Genomic DNA, 25,831 nt, shown 5'->3' with positions numbered 1-25,831 from the left:
TCATCACCAAATGTTTGTTTACAAAAGATAGCTCCACACATTTTCCCAATCAGTAATTGCATTGCGAACAGTTATGCTCTAGTATATTGATAATATCAAATGTTGCACACTTGAATAAACCGATGTCCTATGAAGTGCATTGATGCTTTTTTCCCCGTTTGTTCTGTAGCAGAATAGCCGACATTTCATCTCTGTTCTCCCTCTCCCTCCCACTTTCGTTTATCTACACGCCACTGTCTTAGCTACGACTGCATTTAATTAATGTACTTACTAGACTTAAGCCAACTTGAATCATTTGGAGTAGGCTATCTGATATTGTAGACTTCATCTGACCACACAACAAGAATCGTTTTGTTAACATTGGTTTATATTCATCCTACAATATTTAGTTCAACTCTTAAATCTTATGACATGAACTCCAAAAAATGTGCTACCTGCTGCTAGCACTGCTTAAACACAAACGATGTAGACCAGGTCTATTTGTAAATAACACAAACGTATATCAAAGTTAAAATGTAATTCAACTTTGTGTGTTTGCGTTGAACAACAAAGAGAAGCGCCAGATTTGACTTTGAACTAAATATTAACGAATGTGCGGCTGTGCACATCTGCAAAAGAAGGAGGTAACCTCAGCAAAAAAGTAAGCAGACATCACCAGTGGACACGATAACCAGTTTGAACACTGGAACACTGGCAACCGCAAAACAGCTACAGCCTACAATGGAACCCTAGGGAGCGAATGCACGTCAAAGTAAACCGGTTGTTTTAGCCACTGACAGGCTCATGAATGTTATTATAAGGGTTTGACAACATGGAAAGGACCTGTACGCAGATACACCTGTGTCTGTTTACCTAAAATAACTGTACAGAAAATGACTGTTTGTACAGTCAATGTCTGTAGTCGATTGGCCTACCCTACCGTGTGGTGCTGGAATGGGCAGTGAAAGCCTCCCTATCGCTCATTTAATATGCCAGCGAGTTGGAAAACTATTACAGCCAGAGTCGGTACCTTTTCCAATGTCGTGCAGTGGGAGAAAGCTCTACTCTTGTGTTGACTGCTACTACTTTGAAAAAGCACTCTAACATAACTCTGAGCTTCCTTAACCCCCCTCTGCTGGGTGAGTAGTTCAAAAGACTATAGGTGGCTGTGGGGTTTCTGGGCTCACTCACATTTTCAGTTCAGACATTGTCTAGAAGAGGGAAATATGAAAGATGATGCACTACAGATGTGTATAGGACAGGGCTGCAACTATCGGTAAAACTTTTACACTATTTTTCTCAACTGTTGAATCTGTATGTGGATCATCCAAATCATGCAATCATCCACTTTAACAACTCATCCAATTTTCACTGATATATTTTTTATATAAATAGCATTAACACAATTTTGCGGTATATTTTGCAAATAGGTCTTGAACCTCACACAATATGCCCCCACATTAGGTGTATGTACTAGGCTAAATTGTAAAATGTGCATTCATATGTTGGGGAAGGCAGTGATACAGCCATTTATGGCTATCCCAATACCTGTGGTATTAAAGGAGTTTCATCTGCAGCTGCAGTCCCACCACCGGAGAGACAGCCTTGTTGACATGCCAGTATTAACCTCTATGCCTGAATGAGAATACCATTTTGTGGTCTCTGTAATCTCTTTCTACATATTTCTATATATTCACTGTTTCAATGATCTTTTCTTCACTGCTGCAGCTTGTTCTACATCTCGTTCTTTCAGGTTATGATTGGTTCCCTTCAGACCTTCAAGAGACCAGGAACCCAGCCTATCCATGGAATACTTCAAGGATAACCGAGAATTGTTATAGTATGATGTTGGCCTACTGGTGATGTGATAGATGAGAAGTCTCACTGATTATTACAATAAATCAGCACAGTTAATATATTGTTCATAGTTTGAAGTTAAAAAGTTTGAAGCTGTAGTTTGAAGCCAAGTGTTCTGTATTTATTTATATTTATAGTATACTTTAAACAGTTAATATATTGTTCAATTTGGCAATAAAAAAGCCTTTCTTTTATGTCGTCAATCATCGTTTTGTGCTTCTTTTTTTTTAAAGTATCGGTTCAGGCACCATTTAGGCACCGGTATTGTTTTAAAAGTATTGTTTTAAAAGTATTGTTTTAGCAACGGTATTGGGAAAAACCCAAACGATACCTATCCCTACACACAAGATTGTAAGAGGAATTTGTTCCTTTAAAAGAGTCTGATCAGCGATTCCTACTTCAAGATCATCCATGGACCACCTTCTTTTGTGGCTTAGTGACTACAATAAACTTCAGATCTACACATTCATCCTCTTGACTCTTGATTGCGGAATTGCAAGATAGTGGCTGGTTTTTGCAGCAACATTATCTTTGTCGTGTTGCAGAATCATGCCCTGAATTTTTTTTAATGTAAAAACTTCACCTTTTGAGGAGTAAGGACAGACCATTGTCTGTAGGAGGATGATGAAAAACAGATGTTTAAGGAAAACGAGAATGAGAGAATACATGAAGGGTGAAAAAGGGTACTGAACGCAAATGAGGGGGAACGTTATAAAAGACCAGATTGAAAAGGATATAAAAGAATGGGAGGAAGAGTGGAGGAAAATAGAGAAGGACACAAAAAGTGGGGCTGATAGGAAAAAGAGGAGAAACTTTTTTGCATTGTTGTATAACCTGCTTTGGGGGATAAAAACATTATTATTTATCAGCCCCCACAGAAGACAAATAAAATAGTCTAAATTTACTTGTGGAAAACTCAAAGTAATGCTGAAAATATGGCAGCTCTCCAGGTCTGATACGATTTATATGATGTAAAGAAACGTTTCTTTCTACAGTACTATTTGCACACAAAACAAATTGTGTTCCCCCAGCTAGTCTCCTAAACCTGGATTCTCAAGATAAACACAGTCAAAAGAAAGATCTTGATATCTTAGAAAAAGATCACACACCAGAAGAATACATTCCCATTAGGCTACTGAAAACGTAAAATATCCGTACATGTTGTGTACACGACCTACCCAGGCCAGTTAACCAACAATGACAATTTTGACTGAAAAGCTAGCCCTACTACACGATCAAAAGGCTAATATCCAAATGTAACCCTGGTCCAGCCATTTGGCGCAATTGTTTTAACATAATATTTTATGAATTATATAATTTGTTTATTAAGTTTAATCTAACACTGTTTGATGCTTTAGCAATATCATTTTGTATCTTGTCATGCCAAAAAAGGTTTTTGAACTGAACTGTGAAACGACAGAAAATTAAGGAACTTCGATCGCCTACCCAACCTAACCCAACCCACATTTTTGAGAGGAATCTAGGAACATCGCAGATAGCGGAGTTGTTTCCGGACGGACTGTACACAGGACAGCGCGAAACATGGCGTTCAATTTTGGCGGCGCTGCCGCACCAAATCCTGCAAGTAAGATGTTTTTCTTTGTAATACACGGTAAATGCCAGCATGTAGGTGGTTGTTAAATAATTACATTTTTAATGCGAGCATTGTACGGCAGACATATCTGTTCATCTTGTCATCTGAACGGGTTTAGACCACCAGCTACAAGATCAGAGCTAGCTAGCAAACAAGCTAGCTGCTACACACTTCGCCATCTAATTTCTAACGTCCCCTACCCGGTGGATATAACAAGCTAGCTAGCTTAGTAGCTACGTTTGTTAAGATTGTGCCCCCTTATATACATAAAACACCCTTTTAGTGGACTCATCTGTGTCTGTCGGTCTGTGCTCAAGACTCTCCAAACAGTGCCAACTTTGAAATAACGTAACGTTAGCCATCATAGCTATAGTTAACCTCTGCCTGCTAAAGTTGCCTGGCAGTGGTAGCTAGCATGTGGTGTAACGTGTATTGCTGTTGTCATAGACATCAGAAGACCATTTTTGTCTTATGTCATGATTACTGCTAGCTGGCGGACGTATCTAATTGTTGCAGATGAGTTCGGCCGAAAATCGGTTTTGACATGCTAAATTAAGAAACTAATTCGTCTCAAACTGGAAATATCTTATGTTAACTCTTGCATGGCCATACCGCTTCCTGGCATCCGTATTTCCATTCGCATTGCATGGCTGTCATGTTTTCATGTTTTATTTTGTTGTCACTCAAGGCACTTCAGGATTTTCATTTGGTTCATTCGCTGCCAAAACAACAGCACCCACCGCTTTTGGTTTTGGTCCTACCACAACAACTACAGCTTCCACTGGATTCGGTAGTAAGTTCATGTCTCCTTTCATCCTCATACAAAATCGTCTCAACACTACCTCCTCCGCAATTTGTATTCAGACCGCTTTGCTTGATTTTAAATAATTTCATCTTAATCGAAATTAAACAGGGGGGAAACTTAGACACAACATAGCTTATAGATTTTAAAACCAAACAATGGAACTGTCACCTATCAAGAAGTTACCATATCCTTAGCACTTGCCCGGAATTGTTTCCTATTCAGGCCCTTGCCTGTCGTGGTTCAGTTAGCCTGATAGGCTGTAGAGAGGCAAACGTATTAAAGTGAAGAGCAGTGAAGTAATTAAATATGGGCACCAGTGGTGGCTGGTGGTTGAAACAGAGATGAAGCATACAATTGTGAACCCGAGAAAGCTAGGGTGCATATTCTCAGAAGGTCATTTTATATTAGGGGTGGGAATCTCTTGGCACCTCACGATTCGATTCAATTCCGATTCAGAGGTCAACGATTCGATTCTAAACCGATTATCGATGCATCACGATTTTTAAAACATTTGAGTTTGCTACTCAGAGTCTCAAATCACTTCCTACTTTGTGTTTGATAATTAAAGAAGATCAACAGAGGAATTACCTTCTCTATTTTCTTATTAGAGAAAACGTTTTTCCTTGTCACAATTATGACTTTCTATGAACAATGCAATAATCGATGCAGCTTGCATTTCAACACAAAATGAAAGTGTAAAAAAAAAAAAATCGATTATGAACTTTTCTGAATCGAGACAGAATCGTTCTAGAGAGAATCGAGAGAAATCGAAGAATCGATTTTTTTTCCCACCCCTATTTTATATGGTGACATCTTGTGAATTTTGGGGAAACATTTTGACAAAAGGACCAAAAAAGAGCCTTAAAAAGACTTGAGACTACCATTAAACAAATTCAAGGTATCACTTATTACTGCATTCAAGCATTACATGATCATGCTCTTATTGATAAATGTCAAATGGCTGTAGGAAATACTGGAATTTTCATCTAGGCTAAATATGTTAACAGTTATGTCCAGGGTGCGATTTGCTGGGTGGGGGATCTATATATTTCTTCCTCTGACAGAAATATATGACAGAAACTGCAAGTTTGACTAAACTGACTAAATTTACAAACGCAATCACTCTATACATTGAACGAATACTGACATCCAAATAGAGCTTATGCCCATCCCTAGCCACTAGCTTATCTATCTTAGTTATCAAAAGAAACCATTCCCCTTTTTAGAAGAGTTTATTAAAATTTTTAATCAACCAATGGATGTGAACAAATTTCGCTACAGTTAGACACACACTCTCCTATCTCTGTCATTCTTACTTTTGCTCTTCCTCTCGGTACTCTGCATCTTGGACCAGAACCATACCTGTCAAGTCTAGTTTTATCCATGACACTCGTGGATTTTCAACATTTCTCATGTCTCGCGTAGCCTACGTGACACTGAATCTCACCGATTTTCACTCCCAATAGCATAGAATAATAATTACAAGTACATTACAAAGTACATTAGACTGCTGTGCAGTGCGAGTGAGATACTGCCATGTTTGCACTGTGTGGCTCACTATGCCTGTGTAGCAGGTTTAGGCTACTGTACTCAACGAACTTTCAATATTCAGCATCACTATACAACTTATCTCGAGGCGAACCAGACCTGTAAACAAAATGCCTCGCAAATGTAACAGTATATTTGCACGTGTTGTCTTTGATGTGTACGTGTGAGCGGTTGGGATGGCTCACGGATTTCACTCACTGGTCCCACGATTTCAGTCATTAACTTGACAGGTATGTAGGATCTGCAATCTGTTCTCTCTGTTGCCCTTCCTCTAGATCTTCTACCTGTTGTACCACTAGGACCTGCACTCTCTTCTCCTCTCTCTGCTCCACTCTCTAGCTCATGGCCGCCGCCCTCTGTCTCTCGTATCAGAGGCACTGGCGAGGGCACTTCAAAACTGAGATTTGTTTCAGGCTGCAGCAAGGAAGAACTGTTAGCTACTAGTCCGAAATAGATGTGAAATGATTGATACATTATCTGTTAAATTGAGCAATGTGTTCTCGTTATCGAGGCTTGGAAAGAAATAACTCCAACTCACAGTGTGTAGACTATTTTCGGGCAGTGGGCTTGTTTTCGAGGATAACAGGCTTAGCTTTGGGTAACGTATATAGCCAGCCATGCATCAAGCTTACACTGAAGGAGTGTTGAAAAGTCCTTTTGAGCTGGGTTATAATTTTCTAACAATAGAAATACTGCAAACGTATACATTAGCTGATCTACTTATAGTGCAGGACTCGTCACCACTTGCCAGTGTCAAAATGTAATGTCTTGCTTTTGTTCGTGTAGGTTCAGTGTCGTCAACCTGGCAACCCGCATGAGCATTGAGTCTGGGGAGTAGGGCGGTAACAACGCTCCCCAATATTTTTAATTAGGAATGCAGTACTGATTTTAAATCCTGTCTATATATAGCTCCTTTAAAGTTGATGGTTGGAATGTTTGACATCGGCTGTAACCAAATCAGCATACTTGATTCATTGAAGTTGATGTCTAGCGAGTTAATCGGAGAGCAATTTGTGAAGGGCGAAAAGAAAGCACTCTTTATCAGTCAGTTCAGCCAACTCTAGTGCAGAAAGCAGTCTTGTAGTAAATACATAAACAAACAGCTGGCCAGCGCTTGCAATGCACACCCGTCCTTTATGTTAGCTATTTATGCTATATATGTTAGCTGCTATGCTTTAACAGCTATAATAAATGGCTTAAAAGGGTTCATAGTCTACTGTATATAGCCCTCTGTGGTTCGTGATTTATTTTTCATAAATGAAAATGTTTCAATAATCTCACCCTCTCTGATCTCTGATTCTCAGAAATCGCACCCTGGTTATGTCCCTGTCTGGGGTGTGGGGAACCTAACAAAATCTCCCCAAACACTATGCAGTTGACAACCTGTTTACTTTATTCAAAGACAATTGAATATCAACAACAATAACAACACGATAACGTTAGCTCGTGGTAGCCAATTACTTGATTGGAAAAATCTGAAATGTCTATGATCACGACTAGATAACATTATTTGGTTCTCAAAGAATTTATGTGGCATGCAAGATTGTCCCATTGTTTTTCAACAGTTAATATTTCTTACTTATATACTGTCCAGTGTCAACATCATCTGCATCCTGCTACAATATTCTTCAACTCTTGCACTTACTTTTTTGAAAATGAGATATGTACCAAGGCTACTGAGATAATCTGTAAAGAGGGACTCACTTGACTGTTGCTGAACAAGTGTGACAAGCAAACATACTCACTCATCTCTTCCAAATATTTAGCGAATGCCAATCTAATCAACTTATCCTCCCTTAGCTACAAAGCTAGTAGCAAGCTAACATTAGATAGCTGATGCTGAGCTAAACATGTTTACTAACCAACCATTAATAACTCATTAATTAATTAATTAACATTTACATTACCAAGTGACTGAACTATCTGCGTGCTTTTTCAGGTTTCTGATAAAGTCTGATTTGGTCGATCCAGCATCCTTTATGTTGGTACCTCAGACACTACATTTAGCGATTCTTAAGTTTGGGCCTTGTGTGAAGTTATTATAGCCAAAGGTTATGACAAATTGGACCGCAACAGTAGGTGTAGTCGCCAAGGTGTAGTTGAGGTTAAGGATGATGAGGGAGGGAATAACATTCAGATCGTCAAACATTGTTAATGCGCATGTTCATTTAAAAAACAAAGTAAAGAATGATCTCAAGTCACCGTGTGTGCGACTTAAGTCCAAGTCGCAGACTCGAGTCCCCGTCCCTGTGCTCATCTTGTAACAACACAAAGTCTCCTCTGCCAAAACACTGCCTTTTTCATTTCACTGTGCTCACCTGCACCATGGATATTTAGTATACATACTTACATACATACCTGGAGGGAGTGATGGGCTTGCATTTCCATTCCTCTCATTGGTGGGCATTTAGCTTGTGCATTCATCCTGAAAAGCATACATATTAGAGCCTGCTGTCTCCATTTCATCAGCACTCTGGTCCGGGCAGATATAGTTAGGCGCTAACTGCCCTTGCCATGCATGTTCGGTGACTTCTGGATAACTTGATGGGAGACATGGCTCCTTTCCCATCTGAAAATGTTTCCGTTTCTAACTTTCATAAGGCCTTTTGAAAGGGATACTATAGTGAAATTACTTTTTGCCATCTTAACTAGTCATTTCATGTACTCTAATTATAATTTCTATGTTTATACATTAAGATGATGACATTCTCACCACACCTTACTCCATCTATGAAATATGGATTACTTTTTCGTAACTTCTTGCATCTTGTACTTAAATGAACAAAAGTAGCATCTCCTCGTCTCATCCTTACATTGATCTTAAGATCAACCATTACAAAACAACCACACACTAATTAAAACCTTTAGCACTCAATTTTCCCTGAATTGGTTTTTTCCTGGCTGAAACGTTTGCATATTTTGATAAAGCAAAGCAACTTTAGTTTGTATATCTTGAGTCATTTTCATGTCTAACATCTTTAAAAATTGCAGGTTTTGGTACGGGTTTCGGTGCTCCTGCCACGACTGCTGCCGCCACTGGGTTTAGCTTTGGCGCCCCTACCGCAGGTGAGAGTTGAAACTTCTGCAATTTGTCTTTACCCTAAAGCAAGTAAGACTCCATTCCAGCTAATGTTAATGAATCGTTTAGGCTTAACACAGATTTTTAGTAAGAGTAGATGCTAGTTACCATACATTCTATTGACCAGAGCTAGCACACAAGATAGCTGCAAGTTGTTGCACCTATGACTGTTTGCAAGAAAAGAAGCCACCACATGTAATATAATTCTTTCTCTGCCTCTTCAGTTTCTTACTCTTCAACTGAATGACACACACTTGGGCTTCACAGTCTTTCTGCTCGCAGCCCTCTCTATACTAACCCTGCTTTCTCTCTTTCTCTCTGTGTCTCTCCATCTTGTTCTTGCTGGCCCTTTGGCAGGTTTTGGGGGGCTGGGTGCAGTCAGCACCACTGCCGGGGGTTTTAGTTTTGGGGGGTTTGGAATAAATGCCAACCCAGCCGCCGTCAACTTTAATGTGGGTGGCTTTGGGCCCCCCACCACCACAGCCACCGTTTTCAATTTTGGCAATAGCATTGCTAGTGCAGGTAGATTTCTCTTACAGTCCACCTGTCAATCATTCAGTCATCATTCGTGTCTTCTGCACGCAACCGGCCTTTCATGTTCTGGTAGATTTATTTTTTTTGTCAGTCATTACGCCAAGGGCTCATTCCATCAAAGTAGGGCGTTGTATTTAGCCTGAGTGTGTAGAACACGTGTGTGATTACACCAGTGTCTTGGTTACTTATGTTCAGGTTTTTGTGTCATTGTATGCAGGAGAGGCGGGAGGACAAATTTATAGTGTAGTGTCCCGGTATTTCTTCAGCACAATATTATATCGATTCAGCCGCACCAAGTATCACTATTTATTATTTGTTATTCATTTATTGAATATTATGATTTTTATTTTTTACATCTACTCTGATAACATTGCTTCTGAAGTCCATAGTATGGCGCAAGACCTTGTTTTTCTCTTCTCACAGCAGAAATTGGAAAGGAAGAGTTTAGAGATGGCTGCAGAGAATCTCAGTATATGAAACGTAATATATTGGAGAAATAAGTTGCAATGCATCACAGAATGGAATCGTAATACTTGCTCTATCATAGAATGTAAAGAATTGCAATTATTTTGTATTTAGTGATAGTATCTTATTGTCGTCTCTGAGGCAATTCCCACCCCCTAGTATGCCACATCTCATTACCATAGAGCGTATACCTTGCTATAACTGAAATAACCACTAGAGGTCACTAAAGATTATGGAACTTTTATATTTCTGGAGTCATTTCAATGCTCAGCCCTCTCCAAAGCTGTCTAACTTGTGAATTGGGATTGTGCACAGATATGCAGAATAGTTTTGTAGGACAAACAGTTGTTTTGTGTATGTATGCGTGTGGTGGTTTATGATTGTCATCTTCACAAACCTCCCATCTCCATGGTGATTTAATATTTTATCCTCCCACCCTCCCACCTTCATTGCTCTGCCTTGCATCACTTCTGAATGTCTGTTGCACAGGCCCTTTTGGAGGGTTCGGGACCGCCACCACTTCTGCCGCACCTGGGTCAACATTTAGTTTTGCCACACCCTCAAACACTGGAGGTGGGGGTATTGTGTGTGTGTGTGTGTGTGTGTGTGTGTGTGTGTGTGTGTGTGTGTGTGTGTGTGAGAGATGGATAGATAGATAGATAGATAGACACACACACAGAGAGAGAGTGAGTGTGTGTGAACTGTTGTAAAAATATTTAGATGACACTCTGTCACCCGTTCACCATCTCTCCGAAACTTTGAGCCTTTGAGTCATAAAATGCTTTGCACTTTACTGTAGTGCTAGCTTTCCATATTCTCACTTTTTCTCACTCACAGTTCTTTGTGCTGTAGTGATCTTCAGCTCAGCTCTGTTGAACCTCACCTTCTGTTGTGGCACCTTGTAGGGGGCTACCTGTGTAACCGCTCTATCTGCTGTCGCAGGTGGCCTGTTTGGGGCTCCCCAGAATAAGGGCTTTGGCGGCTTCTCTGGTCTGGGCGCTGCGCCTGCCGGGATGAGCGGCTTTGGGACGGGCATGACCGGAGGTGGTTTGGGCTTTGGGGGCTTCAATATGCAGCCTGCACAGCAGCAGCAAGGTGAGATTGCCTCACTTCCTCTCCATACCTTAAGGATAAGTGCAGGGCACCAAAAGCAGGGATTGTTATTTTTCACGATGCTAGCACGTTGTCCCAGCATATGGTATTGAGTTTTTAATCATTTAACATCCAGTGTCATCCAGAATACCACTTTAGCTGAACAATGATGTGATTCATTGCAGAGGATAAGGTTGAACTTGGCTTTCAGGGTGGAAAGCAGACAACTTTAATCTTTTCCCTGTGTGTGTGTGTGTGTGTGTGTGTGTGTGTGTGTGTGTGTGTGTGTGTGTGTGTGTGTGTGTGTGTGTGTGTGTGTGTGTGTGTGTGTGTGTGTGTGTGTGTGTGTGTGTGTGTGTGTGTGTGTGTGTGTGTGTGTGTGTGTGTGTGAGTGACAGGAGGTCTTTTTGGGCAGCAAGCCCAGGCTCCAGCACAGTCCAACCAGCTCATATACACAGCCAGCGCCCTGTCGGCACCCACCCTACTGGGTGATGAGCGAGATGCCATCCTGGCCAAGTGGAACCAGCTGCAGGCCTTCTGGGGCACAGGCAAGGGCTTCTTCAACAACAACATGCCCCCAGTGGACTTCACCCAAGAGAACCCCTTCTGCAGGTTCAAGGTAAGCTCTCTCTCTCTCTCTCTCTGTGTCTGCTCTGCTCTGTCTGTCTCTCTGTCTCTGTCTGCTCTGCTCTCTGCTCAGTGGAGGAAAACTGGGATTGTGGTATTTTATCTGGCAGACATGAAAGACTCGAGAGACCCTGAGAAGTGGGATGTAGTGTCTGAAAAATGTCAAAGAATGCCCTGGTGATACAGGCTAGAAATATGTTTCAGCATTTCAGTTTATTTTTAGCTTTCTTTGTCTGATGCTACATCATTAGAAAAGGTCATTTGAGCACGTCCTTATGCTTAATGTTGCATGCTGCATACATGCGGCACTAATTTTGAAATGGTGTCCGTGTGTGTGTGTGTGTGTGTGTGTGTGTGTGTCCTCAGGCCGTGGGCTACAGCTGCACCCCTGGGAGTAAGGATGAGGATGGGCTGCTGGTGCTGGTGTTGAACAAGAAGGAGGCTGACGTGAGGGCCCTGCAGCAGCAGCTGGTGGAGACCCTGCACAAGGTGCTGGGAGGACACCAGAACCTCAGCGTCAACGTGGAGGGAGTCAAGACGCTGCCCGACGACCAGTGAGCGCTACTTACTGTCTTCTGCTCTTTTGGCGGCCCTCTTTGTCTGTCCGTATGAGACATTAGAGTGTATGTTTACAGACTTCCCAATAACTAGTTATCAGGGAAGGAGTGTGTGTGTGTGTCTGTCTGTCTGTGTGTGTTTGTGTGTGTGTGTGTGTGTGTACATGAATGAGTACAATACTAGACACTTGTGTTTGTTCTCTGTGTCCCTCGCAGGACCGAGGTGATCATCTACTTGGTGGAGCGCTCCCCTAACGGCACGTCCAAGCGGGTTCCGGCTAGCACGCTCTTCAACTTCGCGGAGCAGGCCAATGTCAAGATGCAGCTGCAGCAGCTGGGCGTGCTCATGTCCCTCACACGCACCGCCCTCTCCCCGGCCCAACTCAAGCAGCTGCTCCAGAACGCGCCCGCAGGTTCAACCCCCCCGTCTTCAGCCACGCTCAGCTTCTCACGCCGTCTATTTATACTCCCTAACCTAAACTGAGTGTCATATTTATGTTTCAGGTGTGGATCCCATCATATGGGAACAAGCCAAAGAGGATAACCCTGACCCTGATAAGTAAGTTGAGATCTAATGCCCTCAGACTTGTCCTAAGTCTGTGCACAGTTGTGTTGTCAAAGCGGTCAGGTTTAAAGCATGCCCAAAACAAGAAAGCAAAAGCACAGAAAGCCCTGCAGTGACAGTTTTATGAGTGTTTGGATGTGTGTGTGCGACTGCATATCCTTTTGATGAAGGCATCACCTATTGTACTTTAGTGAGTCCTGTTCCCACTACGTTGGGTTTTTTCTGATTAAACCTCCACTCCCCTCTGCATATGCTGAATGTCAAGGATGCTCTGTGGTAATACTGTCAGTACTGAATAACACGGATGCTCTCTGTTAATACTGTCAGTACTGAATAACACGGATGCTCTCTGTTAATACTGTCAGTACTGAATAACACGGATGCTCTCTGTTAATACTGTCAGTACTGAATAACACGGATGCTCTCTGTTAATACTGTCAGTACTGAATAACACGGATGCTCTCTGTTAATACTGTCAGTACTGAATAACACGGATGCTCTCTGTTAATACTGTCAGTACTGAATAACACGGATGCTCTCTGTTAATACTGTCAGTACTGAATAACACGGATGCTCTGTGGTGATCTTGCAGGTTGATTCCTGTGCCAATGGTGAGCTTTAAGGAGTTGCTCCGCCGGCTGAAAATCCAGGACCAGATGACCAAACAGCACCAGACCAGAACTGATGTGAGTGTAGTCCACCATGCCTGTCATCTACTGCACACTTACCTGTGTGTGTACCTTGGACTTATTCTAGCCTAAAGCCACTTAGGCAGCTAGAAAAATGTTAAATGTCACGAGCTTCAGAAAGGAGCTTAAATTAACTTGTAATTGCATTATTTACCAGATAATTGCCAATGACATTAGCGAGCTGCAGAAGAATCAAGCAACCACTGTGGCCAAGATAGCTCAGTATAAGAGGAAGCTGATGGATTTGTCCCACAGGGTGTTACAGGTAAGATTTACAGCCCAGCTACCTACCCACCCTGGTTTTGACCTTTTGGGGATCTTATCTCGGGGTTATAATGTGCAAACATGGCTTTATCTGAATACTCTTAAAGCTAAACCTGGAAAAGAATTCTAATGAATAATAGCTTTTTGGCTCAGTAATGATTCACTTTGAGGATAGTTGGAAACACTTGTGTTCATGTTCTGGCCAGGTGCTGATAAAGCAGGAGATCCAGAGGAAGAGTGGCTATGCCATCCAGGTGGATGAGGAGCACCTCCGGGTGCAACTGGACACCATCCAGTCCGAACTCAACGCCCCTACGCAGTTTAAGGTGAACCTTAAGGAACCACTCGCCTACCCCCACCCCCCGCCCCACCCCTTTCTATGACCCTGAGCACCACACCCTAACCAACTGAACCCTATGCCAGTCAGTGTTATGTTTTGCTGAGTAGGGCCTGGATGGGATGTAAATAGTGATGGGGATAAGTATTTACTAAGGGTCATTTACATGAAACAGGCTTTACACCGCTGATCAATGTCTGTGTTCATTGTGTGCGTTTGTGTTGTCTTTCCAGGGCCGACTGAATGAACTGATGTCCCAGATTCGCATGCAGAACCACTTTGGGGCTGTGCGCTCAGAGGAGAGATACAGCGTGGACACCGACCTGCTTAGAGAGATCAGACAGGTATATCTGGTGGGGGAGGGACCAATCACAGCCACTTACTGGCTGGTCTCCCAGTCAGGATACTGGTTGTGCGTCAACTAGTGCTGTGGTTGAAGTCTGTCTGTGTCTATCTGCTCTATGCATAACTGTGCTGGTCATGGGAGACTAATGACTAAATCTGTGAGTTTACTGTGGACTAAGCCCTAAAACCTCTTTTTCGACAGCACCTGAAACAGCAACAGGATGGTCTAAGCCACCTGATTGGTGTCGTCAAAGATGACATGGAAGACATCAAACTCATCGAGCACGGTCTCCACGACAGCGTTCACATAAGAGGGGGCAAGCTGAGCTGACCTTCACGTACGCACCGACACAGCCTGGAAACTCCAGCTTCAGACTTCTCCATCCACCTGAATAAAACTTTGATAATGTGAAAACGTTCCACGCAGGTCAAGTGCCTTGTTGAAACATCTTTGTGAGAATGGCACCCATGGTTTAGCTGATTGAGACGGGTCAGGATCGCTTTTATTCTCAAATGGATGTACTGTTTACTGCATTCCAAACTTCTCCGACTCAGAATATAACTCCTCTTGCATATTTTTGTGTACACAGGGGTTTATTTGGGGTATACTCCCAGTGTGTGTGTTTTTTTATATATATATAAATATCACATAAAAAGGCTTATCCTGAAGCAATAAATTGGAGAAGAAACTTTATAGTTTTGCCATGATTGTTCTGTAAATACATGTTTTATTGCATTTGATCGTGTATTTTATATGCTATAATTGGCAGGAAAATGAGCTCATTGTTTAAATAAAGATGTGCATGTTATAATATTTATAACTATTTCTCTTTATATTATTATTTTGCTGATGTCTTATTTTCGTGAGAGGCAGTGTGTTGTCACTAAACATTGGGTGATGAGTGTAGATGGTGATTTTTTTATTTTTTTTTCCCCGGCGCGCCTAATTTCTTAAACAAGCTCAGATGTGTTGTAGAAAAAAATACTGCAAAAAGGTCAAGCTGAATATGGTTCATTATTCCCCTGGCCTAGCTTGAAAAGATTGTACGTCACAGATTGTTGAGTTTCATGTTCCTTATGAGCACTCGCTGACAACAGCTATGATTGCTGCCCTAGTGGTGCCTGCCTTATTAGTTTTTCAGCCAACAAGGACTTCTGATTGGGCTCCTTCCTGGACGGCTTGCTCTGGTTGTGCACAGACTAGATGAGCTCAGGACGGGGCTCCAATCAGGCTGTTGCCATGTCGTGATGAGTGCTGTCCACTAGCCGGAAGGCCTCCATGAACTCGTTGATGTCGATGCTTCCGTCATGGTTGAAGTCGATACTGTGGGCGAGGTCGACGATGGCCTCGTCACTGATTTCCATCTTCAGGTGAGAGCTCAGCAGCTTCCACGTCTGACGGAACTCCTCAAAGGAGATAAATCCTGCAGAAACGGCAGGCAGACGATTTGATTCGGTTTCATTCATTCAAATGAGGATGTTATTATGTGACTGGCTATGTGAAATAACTGAGCCAGCTGGAGAGCATATAGTAAAGCTGCTTTGGTTGGGTTAGAGCAGTCTGGGGACTCACCTGAGTTGTCTGTGTCTATGACCCGAAAGATCGTCTCTAGGTTGGAGTGATGTTTGTACAGAGTCTCCAGCACGTTTGTGTGTGCCAGCTGTTGAATGGAGGCAACGTCAAGCAAATAGTAATCAAATTCTAAAGAAAGTCATCTGATCAGTTCTGATTTCATAGATTTAACAAGGTTCGGAATGAGCAGAAGTGAAAGTACATATTTGTACTCTTCTTTGTGAAATTGACCCGCTTTGGCCTTGAATGGCATTTATAGTGCTGTCTGCCTATGTGAATGTTGGAACCGGGAATTTTATTGAGTTAGAAACCATGTGGTCACTAAGGGGAAGGTCCTCTGTGTCAGATTTAGCAGGGCAGAGGGCCGTCTCCTGTGTGTGTGTGCTTACCTCTTTGTTGGGCTCCATGATGGCGAGCTCCTTGAACCAGCTCTGGTAGTCCAGCATGCCGTCCTTAGTGGTGCTCACCAGTTGAGAGCGCAGCACGCGCCAAGGCAAGGCCAGATGAAACACTGTCTCCATGGCAACAGCCCAGTCCTTCAGCGAGATCCAACCTGAGCGAAGCAATCCGGCAACACAGGGGTTTAAAAACACAGTTTTGGGAAAATTACATTCAGCCACCAGGTGGAGTTGTGTGCCCTTAACCGATCTTAAAACACCCTAGGTCATCAAGACTTCACACAGTCTTGTCTTTTTCATATTAAAATGTGTAAAAGACCAGGACATGTACATGTACATATTTTGTGGAAGGTGTACTATATGACTGGTGCTATAGTACCTGTGTTGTCTGGGTCATATTTCTGGAAGGCACTGATAAGGTCAGACTTGTGAGCAAAGAGTTGTTCCCTTAATGCACGCAGAGCAGAACGCTCGGTTCTCCCCACACTGCAAACAAAAAGCACAATACCAGGAAGTTCTTTTACTCCTCAATGCAGTTCCAAGGCCTTTTTGTCTCACGACATTTGAAAGAAAATGGTATTATAGATGTATGATGTAGTACACCAAACCATTGTAAGTAAGGACATACACAACATCAATACCATCATTTTGTGCTTTGCACCCTTTTCTACTTTTATTTTTCTATTCTCATGTATGAAGACACATTCAGGCTACCTGTTTTATGGCAAGTGCATCAAGGCTCTGAGAGCAGCCATTCCTACCGATCCCACTGGTACTGAACTGTCATTGGGTCTTTACCTTTGCCTTAGCGTTAGGTCCCTTGTAGTACGAGTAGCCTGGTATTGGATGAGATGGGGAACCAGGTCTGGACCCAGTCTGATGTAGGCTCCTCTATTGCTCCCCTCCTCGTAGTAGTTGGAGGCAGAGAATATGGTCAGGACCTTGGAAGACAACCAGACATGAGATGTGCTGTTCTGAAGTCAATTATAGTTTCACTGTTTCTCGCTGGTGATGTTTAAAAGAATTATATACAAACAACAGAAATTAAATGTAAAAATTGTAGATGAAAAATCAGTTGTCTCAACTGAAGGATGAAATTGTAATTGTTGAGTTGTGTGTTCTGTTGATGATCTCAGCTGTCCTAAGGCATGTGCGCGCACAACCAGCCTTGTGCTAGTAGAGCGGCAGCATCAAACGGCAATGCTCTGCTGCTTGGCCACCGTGATGGAAGTCATTCTGACCCAGGTGTGTCCTCGCTGGAAGGACTGAAGGAATCAGTGCAGTACTCACTTTGCGGTTGTGGCAGAACTCGTAGCCCTCCTGTTTGCACTCATGGGAGCGGATGAGCAGCTGCAGGCTGTGTCTGTTCAGCACCTCCTCCGTCACGTCCGGGCCCCAGTAGCAGCCGCCGCCCCGCACCTCATTGGGAACGCAGCCCTCCATGGACATGGGGTCACTCCATAGCAGGTCTACAATCTGAACAGATAGATATGTGGATGGCTATGTGACTGGGAGAACTACAAACATGTCATCTCTACAATCTGGAAAAGTGATGCTCAACTGATTGAGCAACTAGACTAAAGAGCAGCAAACAAAGATATTCTGTCGTTATTCCAATTCATTCTTATAGGTCCTTATTCCGTATACTTTAACATGCTTCTTCAGCTTTGCTCTTGTTCACCTGTTTCCACTCCTCCGCGTCGGCCTCCACGGCTTCTGTGAGCTCGGCGTCCTTGTCTGAGCAGTACGACTGCTGGTCGTCGCTGTGGGACGGGCTGACGCCGAGGCCGGCTTGGCGCCTCCTCTCCTGCAGCTCGTCGTCTACGCTGCTGTGGGACTGGAGGGAGCGCCGCTGGAGCAAGGAGCGGTCGACCCCCGACGAGGGGCTGCTGTGGGTCATGGAGCACGTCCTCCTGATCCCCCCGCCGCCCCTGGTGCTGCTGGAGCCACTGTCCTCAGCCCCTGCTTCCTCTGTGTCAGACTCTTGGTCGCTCAACTTGCTTTTGAGCAGAAGTCGCCGGCTTTTAGGGGGCTTCAGCGATGACACATACTAAAACAGAAAGAGCTGGAGGATGACTGATCAAGAGGTATGAAGTTTCAGGTGATGGCTATACCACATGACTACATATTAACTTTTAAGTTTATATAGAGACTGAAATATATATGTATACATTTGTAAAATACCATTCAATTATTTCTTATCTCATTATGTTAAATTGGCATACAAGTTTTTGTAATGGGGATCTAGTGTCTGGTTGCAGTTATTTATAGTATCATGCTGTTGGAAGATTGTGGGAGGAGACATCTCGTCTTACTCTGTGCCTATCCATTTTGGCAATGATTTTGAGGTCAAATGTGTCTGAGATCCCTCCGTGTACAATGAGAACTTTCTGATCGATCACCGTGGCAAGGGGCAGCCAGCTGAAGATCTTCTGCAGCAGCTTGAGGATCTTCTTGCCATGGAGCTGAGAGAGCAAAGACCAACACCATTTCAGTCTGTTGACCTTAAAAATGCAGTCCTCAATCCTGTCAAGAGGTTGGTGGTCAAATACACCTCTCCCTTTTGTGCTCCTGAAGAAATTAGCGTGTTTTGTTTATCGGCTGGAATAGTGTACGGCTAGGTCCAGGCCACTTTGTTTCCCTTTTACAGAGGTAGGATTGTGCTTGGACACCAGAGGGCTTTTTTTTTAGCACACACACTGGATGGACAGCTAGACAAACATGACATTTGCTGAGTTTGATGAAAAGTCTAATGGATAATAATCAAGGACTTTATAACACAAACACTGTAAAACAAACACTCCGTAACAGTGATTTGTGGTGGAACAATAGGGAGCAGGGCCATCAGGCAACAACAAGGTGTAAGAAGGTCTAACAGGAGTAGTGTGCCACCCCAATGTGATGTGCTAAATTTAGCCACAGCAAAGATTAATCCCCTCATAGCATAGTGGTAGAAGCAATAACCACGCCCTCTCTGTAACACCGTCCGAAACATTTAACCCAGACTCAATCATCTCGCCCGTTAGCCTTTCCAAGAGAAGCTCAGGCCTTGCTTGGTCAGCACACAGGCTATTTAAGGCTACCTGACCCACAGTACCAGGCGAACGGCCAACTAATCCCCTTAGCCAACGTGGGTGGGGGAGTGACCCAAATCCCCACTCTAAATAGCCGTGATTTAAGAGGCTGTGTATATACACACTGAGGTAGCAGTGCAGATAAATTGACAGCTGTAGGCCTGCTGCTACTGTTTGTTTTGGAATGATAGAAGCACTGGGTGTTTTAGAAGTCCAGATGGTTAGAGATGAAGAGACACTTACCCTGTATTTCCCCAGAACTTCTTTGGTGAAGCCATACCTGTTTGATAAAAAGCAGGTACTTTAAAGGTCAGCAGATAAGAATAATGAAATCTTTTTTTGAAGTGTTCCTTCAAAGAGAGGAAGTACTGTTAAATAATGGCTCAGACGTTTGCACTGCATTGTAATCTGTGAACATAGTTACCTGAGATTAACAATATGATCCTCATGGTTGCCTCTATTCAAATGGACATCATTTGGATACAGGAGTAGGAAAGCAAATAGAATCAAGAGAATCTCAATTGAATTCTTCCCTCGATCCACATAGTCTCCATTGAAGACATAAGGAGTCTCCATGGATGGCAAGCCATTCTGAAAAGGGCAGGAGAGAGAGAGAGAGAGAGAGAGAGAGAGAGCGAGAGAGAGAGAGATGTGAGTGAGCCTTCACCGCAAAGCCTAATATTTTTCTGTAATCAGTATCGTAGAAGAGATCAGCTTCACATACCTTATAAAATACCAAGAGCAGATCCTCCAGATGGCCATGCAGATCTCCTGTCATGATCGAAAAGGAATCATAAATATCGTTTCGTAACGAGTGCCTCTTTAAACGTTATAATAATATAATAAATAATGGAGCGTGTGGACACAATGCTCACCGCAGATGGTTATTTCCTTAGTGTGGCAGGTGGACACGTGGTTTATGTTTGGCAGGAGGCGCAACAGTTTCCATGTTTCCCCGAGGAGCTGGAGGACATAGCGTGAGTGAAGCTGCTACTGGGAGAAAGACACATGCCAAAGGAATGGGCTTGAGGCCAGCAAAACATGGAATATTCTGGAATTGTGAAATATAAGAAGTATAAGCAATACTATGTTACATCCTATTTATTCTTTAATACTATCAATTACATCCTCTTAATCATATATTCATCTTATTAATTTCCATACACTTTAGTAGATGTAAGTATGTGTTTCAATAAATGCAAAAGAACAGTTTCAGTTTTAGATCCCGTGTCATGTGTCAAAGGGCTGCTGGCATAGGTGGGTTGATGCAGACACACTTGTTTGTTTCTAAATGCTTCCACCAGCTCCGTGACATTGGAAGCAGTCAGAGGGAATGTGAGGTAAGGTCCACAGTAATCTTCTGGAATCTCAATGCTCTTATAGTTAAAGTAGCGCTCCCACTCAATATCTCGCAGCAAGTCGTTTTCCCTGAAGATATGGGAGATTAGGTTTCCTAGAGTAGAGGAGAGATGTGCAGATTTGATGAAGTCTGGTTTAGTGTTTGATAAACATATGTTGGAAGTATTTTAGTTCAACAGATTTATTTGATTATTTTCTGCCTCATGTAAGTATTGACTTACTCTCACTGCTGGCAGGGGTGAAGTGGTCCATGAGGTAGGCAAAGAAATTATACAGCTGCAAGGCAAAAACTTTAAAATAACTGCACTGTAGTGAGATTTAGAAATCCTTATGTTGCATATTATGTAATGAGCTAACGTTGTATTCTGGAAATGGAGACCTGTATCAAATGCATACAAGCTATATTTGTACTATGTATTTCCTTGTATTATAAATAGCATTTGAACATATTGCGCATGTATTCCCTCGGTACTCTTACAATAATACTGGCATTGTATCACAAAATTGACCAAATAAAATATGTTTGTTAATGTGATTACATTACATAGAAATGGTATCAGAGTTATGAATCATATTGATAATGATAATAACTGATAATGATATTAAATACAGATCACCATGATTTAAAAAAAAATAAAAGATTGCATATTGTTTGTATGAGATATCTAAGTGTCATTTTTTCACTCTTCTGTACCACGATCATGTTTATGCTTCAGCATCCCAAATCTGTCTCATGTGCTCACACCTTTATCTGGTCCTGCTCCCCCGCATATTCGATGGACTGGAAAATGTTCCAGGTGCAGCGGCGCCTCATCTCCAGCCGGGCCACATACTGACGGTACCAGCGCTGGATCAGCAGGGCTGCCCTCATGGCTGTGGTAACGAGAGGGAGAGACAGGGTTTCAGAGTGTGTGTGTGTGTGTGTGTGTGTGTGTGTGTGTGTGTGTGTGTGTGTGTGTTTGTTTTTTGGGGGATAACTGATTTTGGAACAGACTGTACAGATTGGACGATACTTACCTTTTGGATTCATGGGTCTCTATATTCTGCAAATACAACTACAACCTTTTGAGTTCTATGAATGGAGGTCTACTGATATCTCACAGCTATACACTAATACTAAATCTGAATTCAGACTACCCTCACGCAGAGACAGCACTTACCTGTTGAAGCTTCATAACAGAATGTGCAAAGTAAAGAAACAGTTTAGCACCAGTGAAATACTTAAACTTCAGTGATGCATGCACAGGGTTGGTGTGGCTTACAATAATGTATTAAGTATTGAAATGACATTTTAGGGGTAATTAAAGCTTACCTGGAACTGAAAGATGACCTGTAAATAAAGCATTCCATTGTTAGCAAGAGGGAGATGAAAATTGAAGTTACAAATATATATTTTTAGAATGAAGAAAAGATCTGTTCATTAGCAACTGTATCCTCACACATAAATCAACAAGCTGATCAGTCAGGAAAGAAAACGTTACAATGACACAATGTATTTCTCAAGCTTAAATGCAGTGTAATGTTACCTCTGTCGCATTTTTTCAATTGTAGCTGGTTTGATTTGGTGATACCACATCCCATCGCCTTGTGCGCTGCCATAGAAACCAGGACACAGGCACAGGGTCAAAGATGCCCAGAGAAATATTCACACACTGTAATCCAATCTTACCATTCTCATATTAAGCAGCACAATTTGGTTTAGATGACACTGATCACCATAGTTACGGCTTTCACCTGCAGTTCAAATGGATGCAACAGAATGTCCTGTTAATCTGGTGTGACATGCTTGAAGCAGTTATAGATCGGCCGCTGCCGACTTGGCACAGGCCTACAGTATGTGGCCCAGTTTCAAGCACCCACAAGAATGTCTCCCATGCTCCACACAGCTGCTATTCCCACATTCCCACAATCTTACGGGTCATTATTTTTACTCTGCACATAAAAACATTTCAGTCAGACAGCACCTCTGTTTACCCAGCCGGCTCTTAGTATGGTGACGAGGTGTGAACAGTCCAAATGTGGGACAGTGCGGGGCATGGGGCCAACACAGAGAGGTAGCCTAACTGATATAATGTCTGTCCTTTCTGCTCAGACACCTTGGGTGCTTTGTCCTGTTGTCGATTTCTCAGCACACCTGTTGGGCCATAACAGATACAGGCTACAGCTTTTACTAGTCTATAGGAAAGATGAGGCACAGTGATGTTTAAGGCACACATTACTCAAAGAACACTTTCTTTTTCTTTTCGGCCATGATGTCGCCCGGTAGCGTTTACCTTTTCTGCAAAGTTTGTGCAAGTTTGGTTTATGTCACATAGCAGAGGAGTTCACGGGCCCCACATCTGCATAGATTTGATTGACAACCATCACAGCCTCTTGATGCCTGCCTTTACTGCTCTCTTCTCAGCCATTGGATGGAAGCCAAAAAAGCTTTGCTGTGTTTATCCAGGTTTCTGCTCTTGACATATATATATATGATATATACATGATATATGTATTGTGTTATTAAATAGGGTAGAAACATTATGCCGCAATGGCATAAGCAGCTCATGTGCACCCATGTGTTCTTATTTCTGACAAATAAAAACCACATGACGAGTGAAAATGTGGGACATTATCTCAGTATGTGCGATGTGGGACAAAGATCTGGTCACCCTAGCTTTTAGAGAAGGAGGATATTTATGGGGAGCTCAAGCGGTTTCACAGCAGATGCATGACCTAGAATAATCTAAGTGGGTAGGCTACACTGGACCATTCTTTACGAAAGGGAAGGAGATAATGCTGTCCCGCAATTTAAAGGCCCACATCAGTAACATTCGCTGTGGCACTTGCAGTTGGATTCTCTCCATCGAGTCATTTTTATGACTATCCGGCCACAACCTGGGTGTCACTTTTAGAGGATCTTTGGGTCTCGGATTTGTTACAATATAACAATGCTCTGATGCAGCCATGGTGAAAATGGAGGCTGGGACTTGTTTTAGGGTCTACTGTGTCTGAAGGGTTTATGTCAGGTCATGAGTTAATCCAGAGTTCATTTTGCACTGAGGTGCCCGGTCATGAAGTTCTGCCTTGTTTAGTGGTGTTCTGTGTAAGCCATGCCTCCATCATTTGATATGCTTCCAATAAATCAAGGAGTAAATGCTTGAGAATGCGTTTTTTTTATAACTTAAGTCTTTATTAACTCGCACCCAAAGGCCCAGTTGAGCTCCCCTGTTACTCCACACAAGTTTCATTGTGTTTTAATATTGTAGCCTTAATGACTATTTCGTGATTTTCTAGGGCCTTGATCGATATCATTTCAGTTGCTTCAGAGAGTGTCTAACCTTGTTCAGTTTGGAAGCTGGATGAAAATCCATCAAAGCAGCCCAAATATTTCTTTTCATTATTAAGAAAAACGAAGACGTTTTCAACTCACTTACATGCAAGTATTTAATTGTAATGCAGTTGTGGAGAGTATTCAGCTTTTGAGTTCTAACAAAGAGATTATCACTTTAAATAAAAAGATACAGACTGCACCTCATGGAATTTAATTTAAGTTATTTCAATACATTAAATACAAGCCATTACTGTGTTTTAAGAAGTAAGATAAGAAGAAATACTCAGTAAAATACTCAGTAAAAACAAGTCCTAAAATTCCTTGAAATTTCCAGGAAGTAATTATATGTAGCAACTGAATGAGCGGTCTGGCTGGGTAAACTCATGAGTAAACTCCCACAGCAAATGCTAATTCTAGACTAGATGTGAAAGAAACCCTTCAAAACTCACCTTGGCCACAACGGTTTGCTTTTTTGTTTCAGATCCTTAACAGAAACGCCATCTGTCTTTGTATTTGTCAGCTTCAGGAGTCTGGAGAGAAAAATCCTCTAAGGGTTTGTTTGCTTCATATCATCCTGAACCCTTGTACTCTAAAACCTAGGCATTCGTTTTACCTGGCCTTGTTTTAACACGACTGACATATCCACAATAGACTGGCTCATTGTGTCGTTTTGACCCACAACGCCTCGTTTTACGCACCACTCTCTGTGTCTGGTTTGTGTCTTCTGCAATCTTGTTTCCACCTGATCAAAACAACAAGTCCCAAAGGGATTAGGATTAGGCTAAATCTTGCGTGGGTTAGGGTTAGGTTTAGCCTGTATCTGTGAATAGATGGATAAAGATATCGATAAAGGGCACCAACTGGTGGCTTATGTTTGGGATCCTTACAGGAATAGGTTGTGTTTGCCGCTATTTTATTTTGAGTCTGGGCTTGACTACTGTCAGTAGAGAGACAAAGATACACTTATAAAGCACATATGGTCTGGCTTAAGGCAATGCTTTTGTTGTTCCTCTGACTGTAGTACTGTGGAAACTAAGCACAGAAGATTACTTTTAGAGTATTATCTGTTGTAATTTGAATACAAATGTCATGAAAACTAAGAGCCAAACTTAAAATGGATGCTCTTGACTGAAAGGCACATCTTCAATAATGCAAAATGAGAAAACCACATTGGCTCAAAACAGCGTGTGGGGTTGACCTTCAGACTCATAGGACTCCCTTCCAGGGGAGTTCGTCTTCGTGCTCATGGGAGTTTAACACCTGCATCACAGACAGTCACATCCTCTAGTGTTAACAAAAAAAAACAGTTTGAAGTGGTCAACACCCTCATTATGAGGATGTCTGATGGGGCGGGGTGCATGAAACCTCCCTTCAAGCGATTTCCAGAGCAGGGGCAGATTGCTGTCAAGGCCGATTTGGCATGCAATCATTTGAGAGGTTCAAAGGTTCACTCATCCAGTCGTGTACCCTCAATGTGACATTGTAGTTAGGATCAACGAACCAAAAGAAATAAAGATGAATTCATTCAGATGGTCATCATATCAGACTCCCCCAACTAGACCTGCTAATAAACCTAGTGCCAGACAAGATATTTGAAAGCAAACCCCTGTGCTTCTGCTTCCCCTCACTCCCTGCTCTGTCCTGTCTGTCACCTGCATTCTCAACTATAACTGATATCCAAGGCTTTTGGGGTCCCTGAGCTCCATATTTGTTGAAGGCCAATTCTAAGGCTAACTGAGAGTAACTAACTAGACTGCCTACACTGTTCAATGAACTA

The 25,831-nt window shown here is 42.4% G+C and overlaps 2 protein-coding genes across 9 annotated transcripts; one reads left to right on the top strand and one right to left on the bottom strand.

The window, feature by feature from the left end:
* Positions 1-3,306: 3,306 nt before the first annotated feature.
* nup54 (nucleoporin 54) lies at positions 3,307-15,158 on the top strand. 5 transcript variants are annotated; one of them, XM_031577399.2, is made up of 15 exons: positions 3,307-3,421; positions 4,119-4,223; positions 8,775-8,849; positions 9,220-9,384; positions 10,351-10,434; positions 10,804-10,956; positions 11,352-11,572; positions 11,947-12,134; positions 12,354-12,550; positions 12,642-12,696; positions 13,295-13,388; positions 13,549-13,656; positions 13,862-13,981; positions 14,226-14,336; positions 14,540-15,158. In XM_031577399.2, exons 1-15 carry the CDS (start codon positions 3,379-3,381, stop codon positions 14,666-14,668), a joined length of 1,848 nt encoding a protein of 615 aa, XP_031433259.1. In that variant the 5' UTR covers positions 3,307-3,378; the 3' UTR covers positions 14,669-15,158. The 5 variants fall into 5 exon arrangements, with proteins under 5 accessions (XP_031433259.1, XP_031433260.1, XP_031433261.1 ...); XM_031577400.2 differs by lacking the exon at positions 4,119-4,223; XM_031577401.2 differs by lacking the exon at positions 9,220-9,384 and having other exon boundaries at positions 3,310-3,421.
* LOC105889754 (serine/threonine-protein phosphatase with EF-hands 2) lies at positions 15,032-24,814 on the bottom strand. Of its 4 annotated transcripts, XM_031577398.1 has the most exons (19): positions 24,504-24,814; positions 22,268-22,333; positions 22,054-22,071; positions 21,902-21,910; positions 21,487-21,614; positions 20,963-21,017; positions 20,660-20,835; positions 20,258-20,372; positions 20,107-20,153; positions 19,807-19,973; positions 19,626-19,662; positions 18,624-18,773; positions 17,990-18,358; positions 17,599-17,784; positions 17,107-17,249; positions 16,688-16,794; positions 16,300-16,463; positions 15,911-15,998; positions 15,032-15,761 (listed from the first exon to the last, which is right to left on the bottom strand). In XM_031577398.1, exons 2-19 carry the CDS (start codon positions 22,320-22,322, stop codon positions 15,565-15,567), a joined length of 2,211 nt encoding a protein of 736 aa, XP_031433258.1. In that variant the 5' UTR covers positions 22,323-22,333; positions 24,504-24,814; the 3' UTR covers positions 15,032-15,564. The 4 variants fall into 4 exon arrangements, with proteins under 4 accessions (XP_031433258.1, XP_031433257.1, XP_031433256.1 ...); XM_031577397.1 differs by having other exon boundaries at positions 22,268-24,814; XM_031577396.1 differs by having other exon boundaries at positions 21,487-21,910; positions 22,268-24,584; positions 24,668-24,814.
* Between the last annotated feature and the right edge of the window lie 1,017 nt (positions 24,815-25,831).

Source organism: Clupea harengus, chromosome 12 (assembly GCF_900700415.2).
Source record: "Clupea harengus chromosome 12, Ch_v2.0.2, whole genome shotgun sequence".
Classification (NCBI taxonomy): Eukaryota; Metazoa; Chordata; class Actinopteri; order Clupeiformes; family Clupeidae; genus Clupea; species Clupea harengus.
This window is presented reverse-complemented; position numbering and strand designations above follow the sequence as displayed.

Coding starts and splice junctions, on each gene's coding strand:
- nup54 (XM_031577399.2), top strand. CDS start 3,379: ATGGCGTTCAATTTTGGCGGCGCTGCCGCACCAAATCCTGCAA. Junction 12,135..12,353: donor AAGACGCTGCCCGACGACCA/GTGAGCGCTACT, acceptor TGTCCCTCGCAG/GACCGAGGTGATCATCTACT. Junction 12,551..12,641: donor GCTCCAGAACGCGCCCGCAG/GTTCAACCCCCC, acceptor TTTATGTTTCAG/GTGTGGATCCCATCATATGG.
- LOC105889754 (XM_031577395.1), bottom strand. CDS start 21,771: ATGAATCCAAAAGGTAAGTATCGTCCAATCTGTACAGTCTGTTCCAAA. Junction 19,974..20,106: donor TGCTCTTGGTATTTTATAAG/GTATGTGAAGCT, acceptor TGCCCTTTTCAG/AATGGCTTGCCATCCATGGA. Junction 16,464..16,687: donor ATATGACCCAGACAACACAG/GTACTATAGCAC, acceptor TGCTTCGCTCAG/GTTGGATCTCGCTGAAGGAC.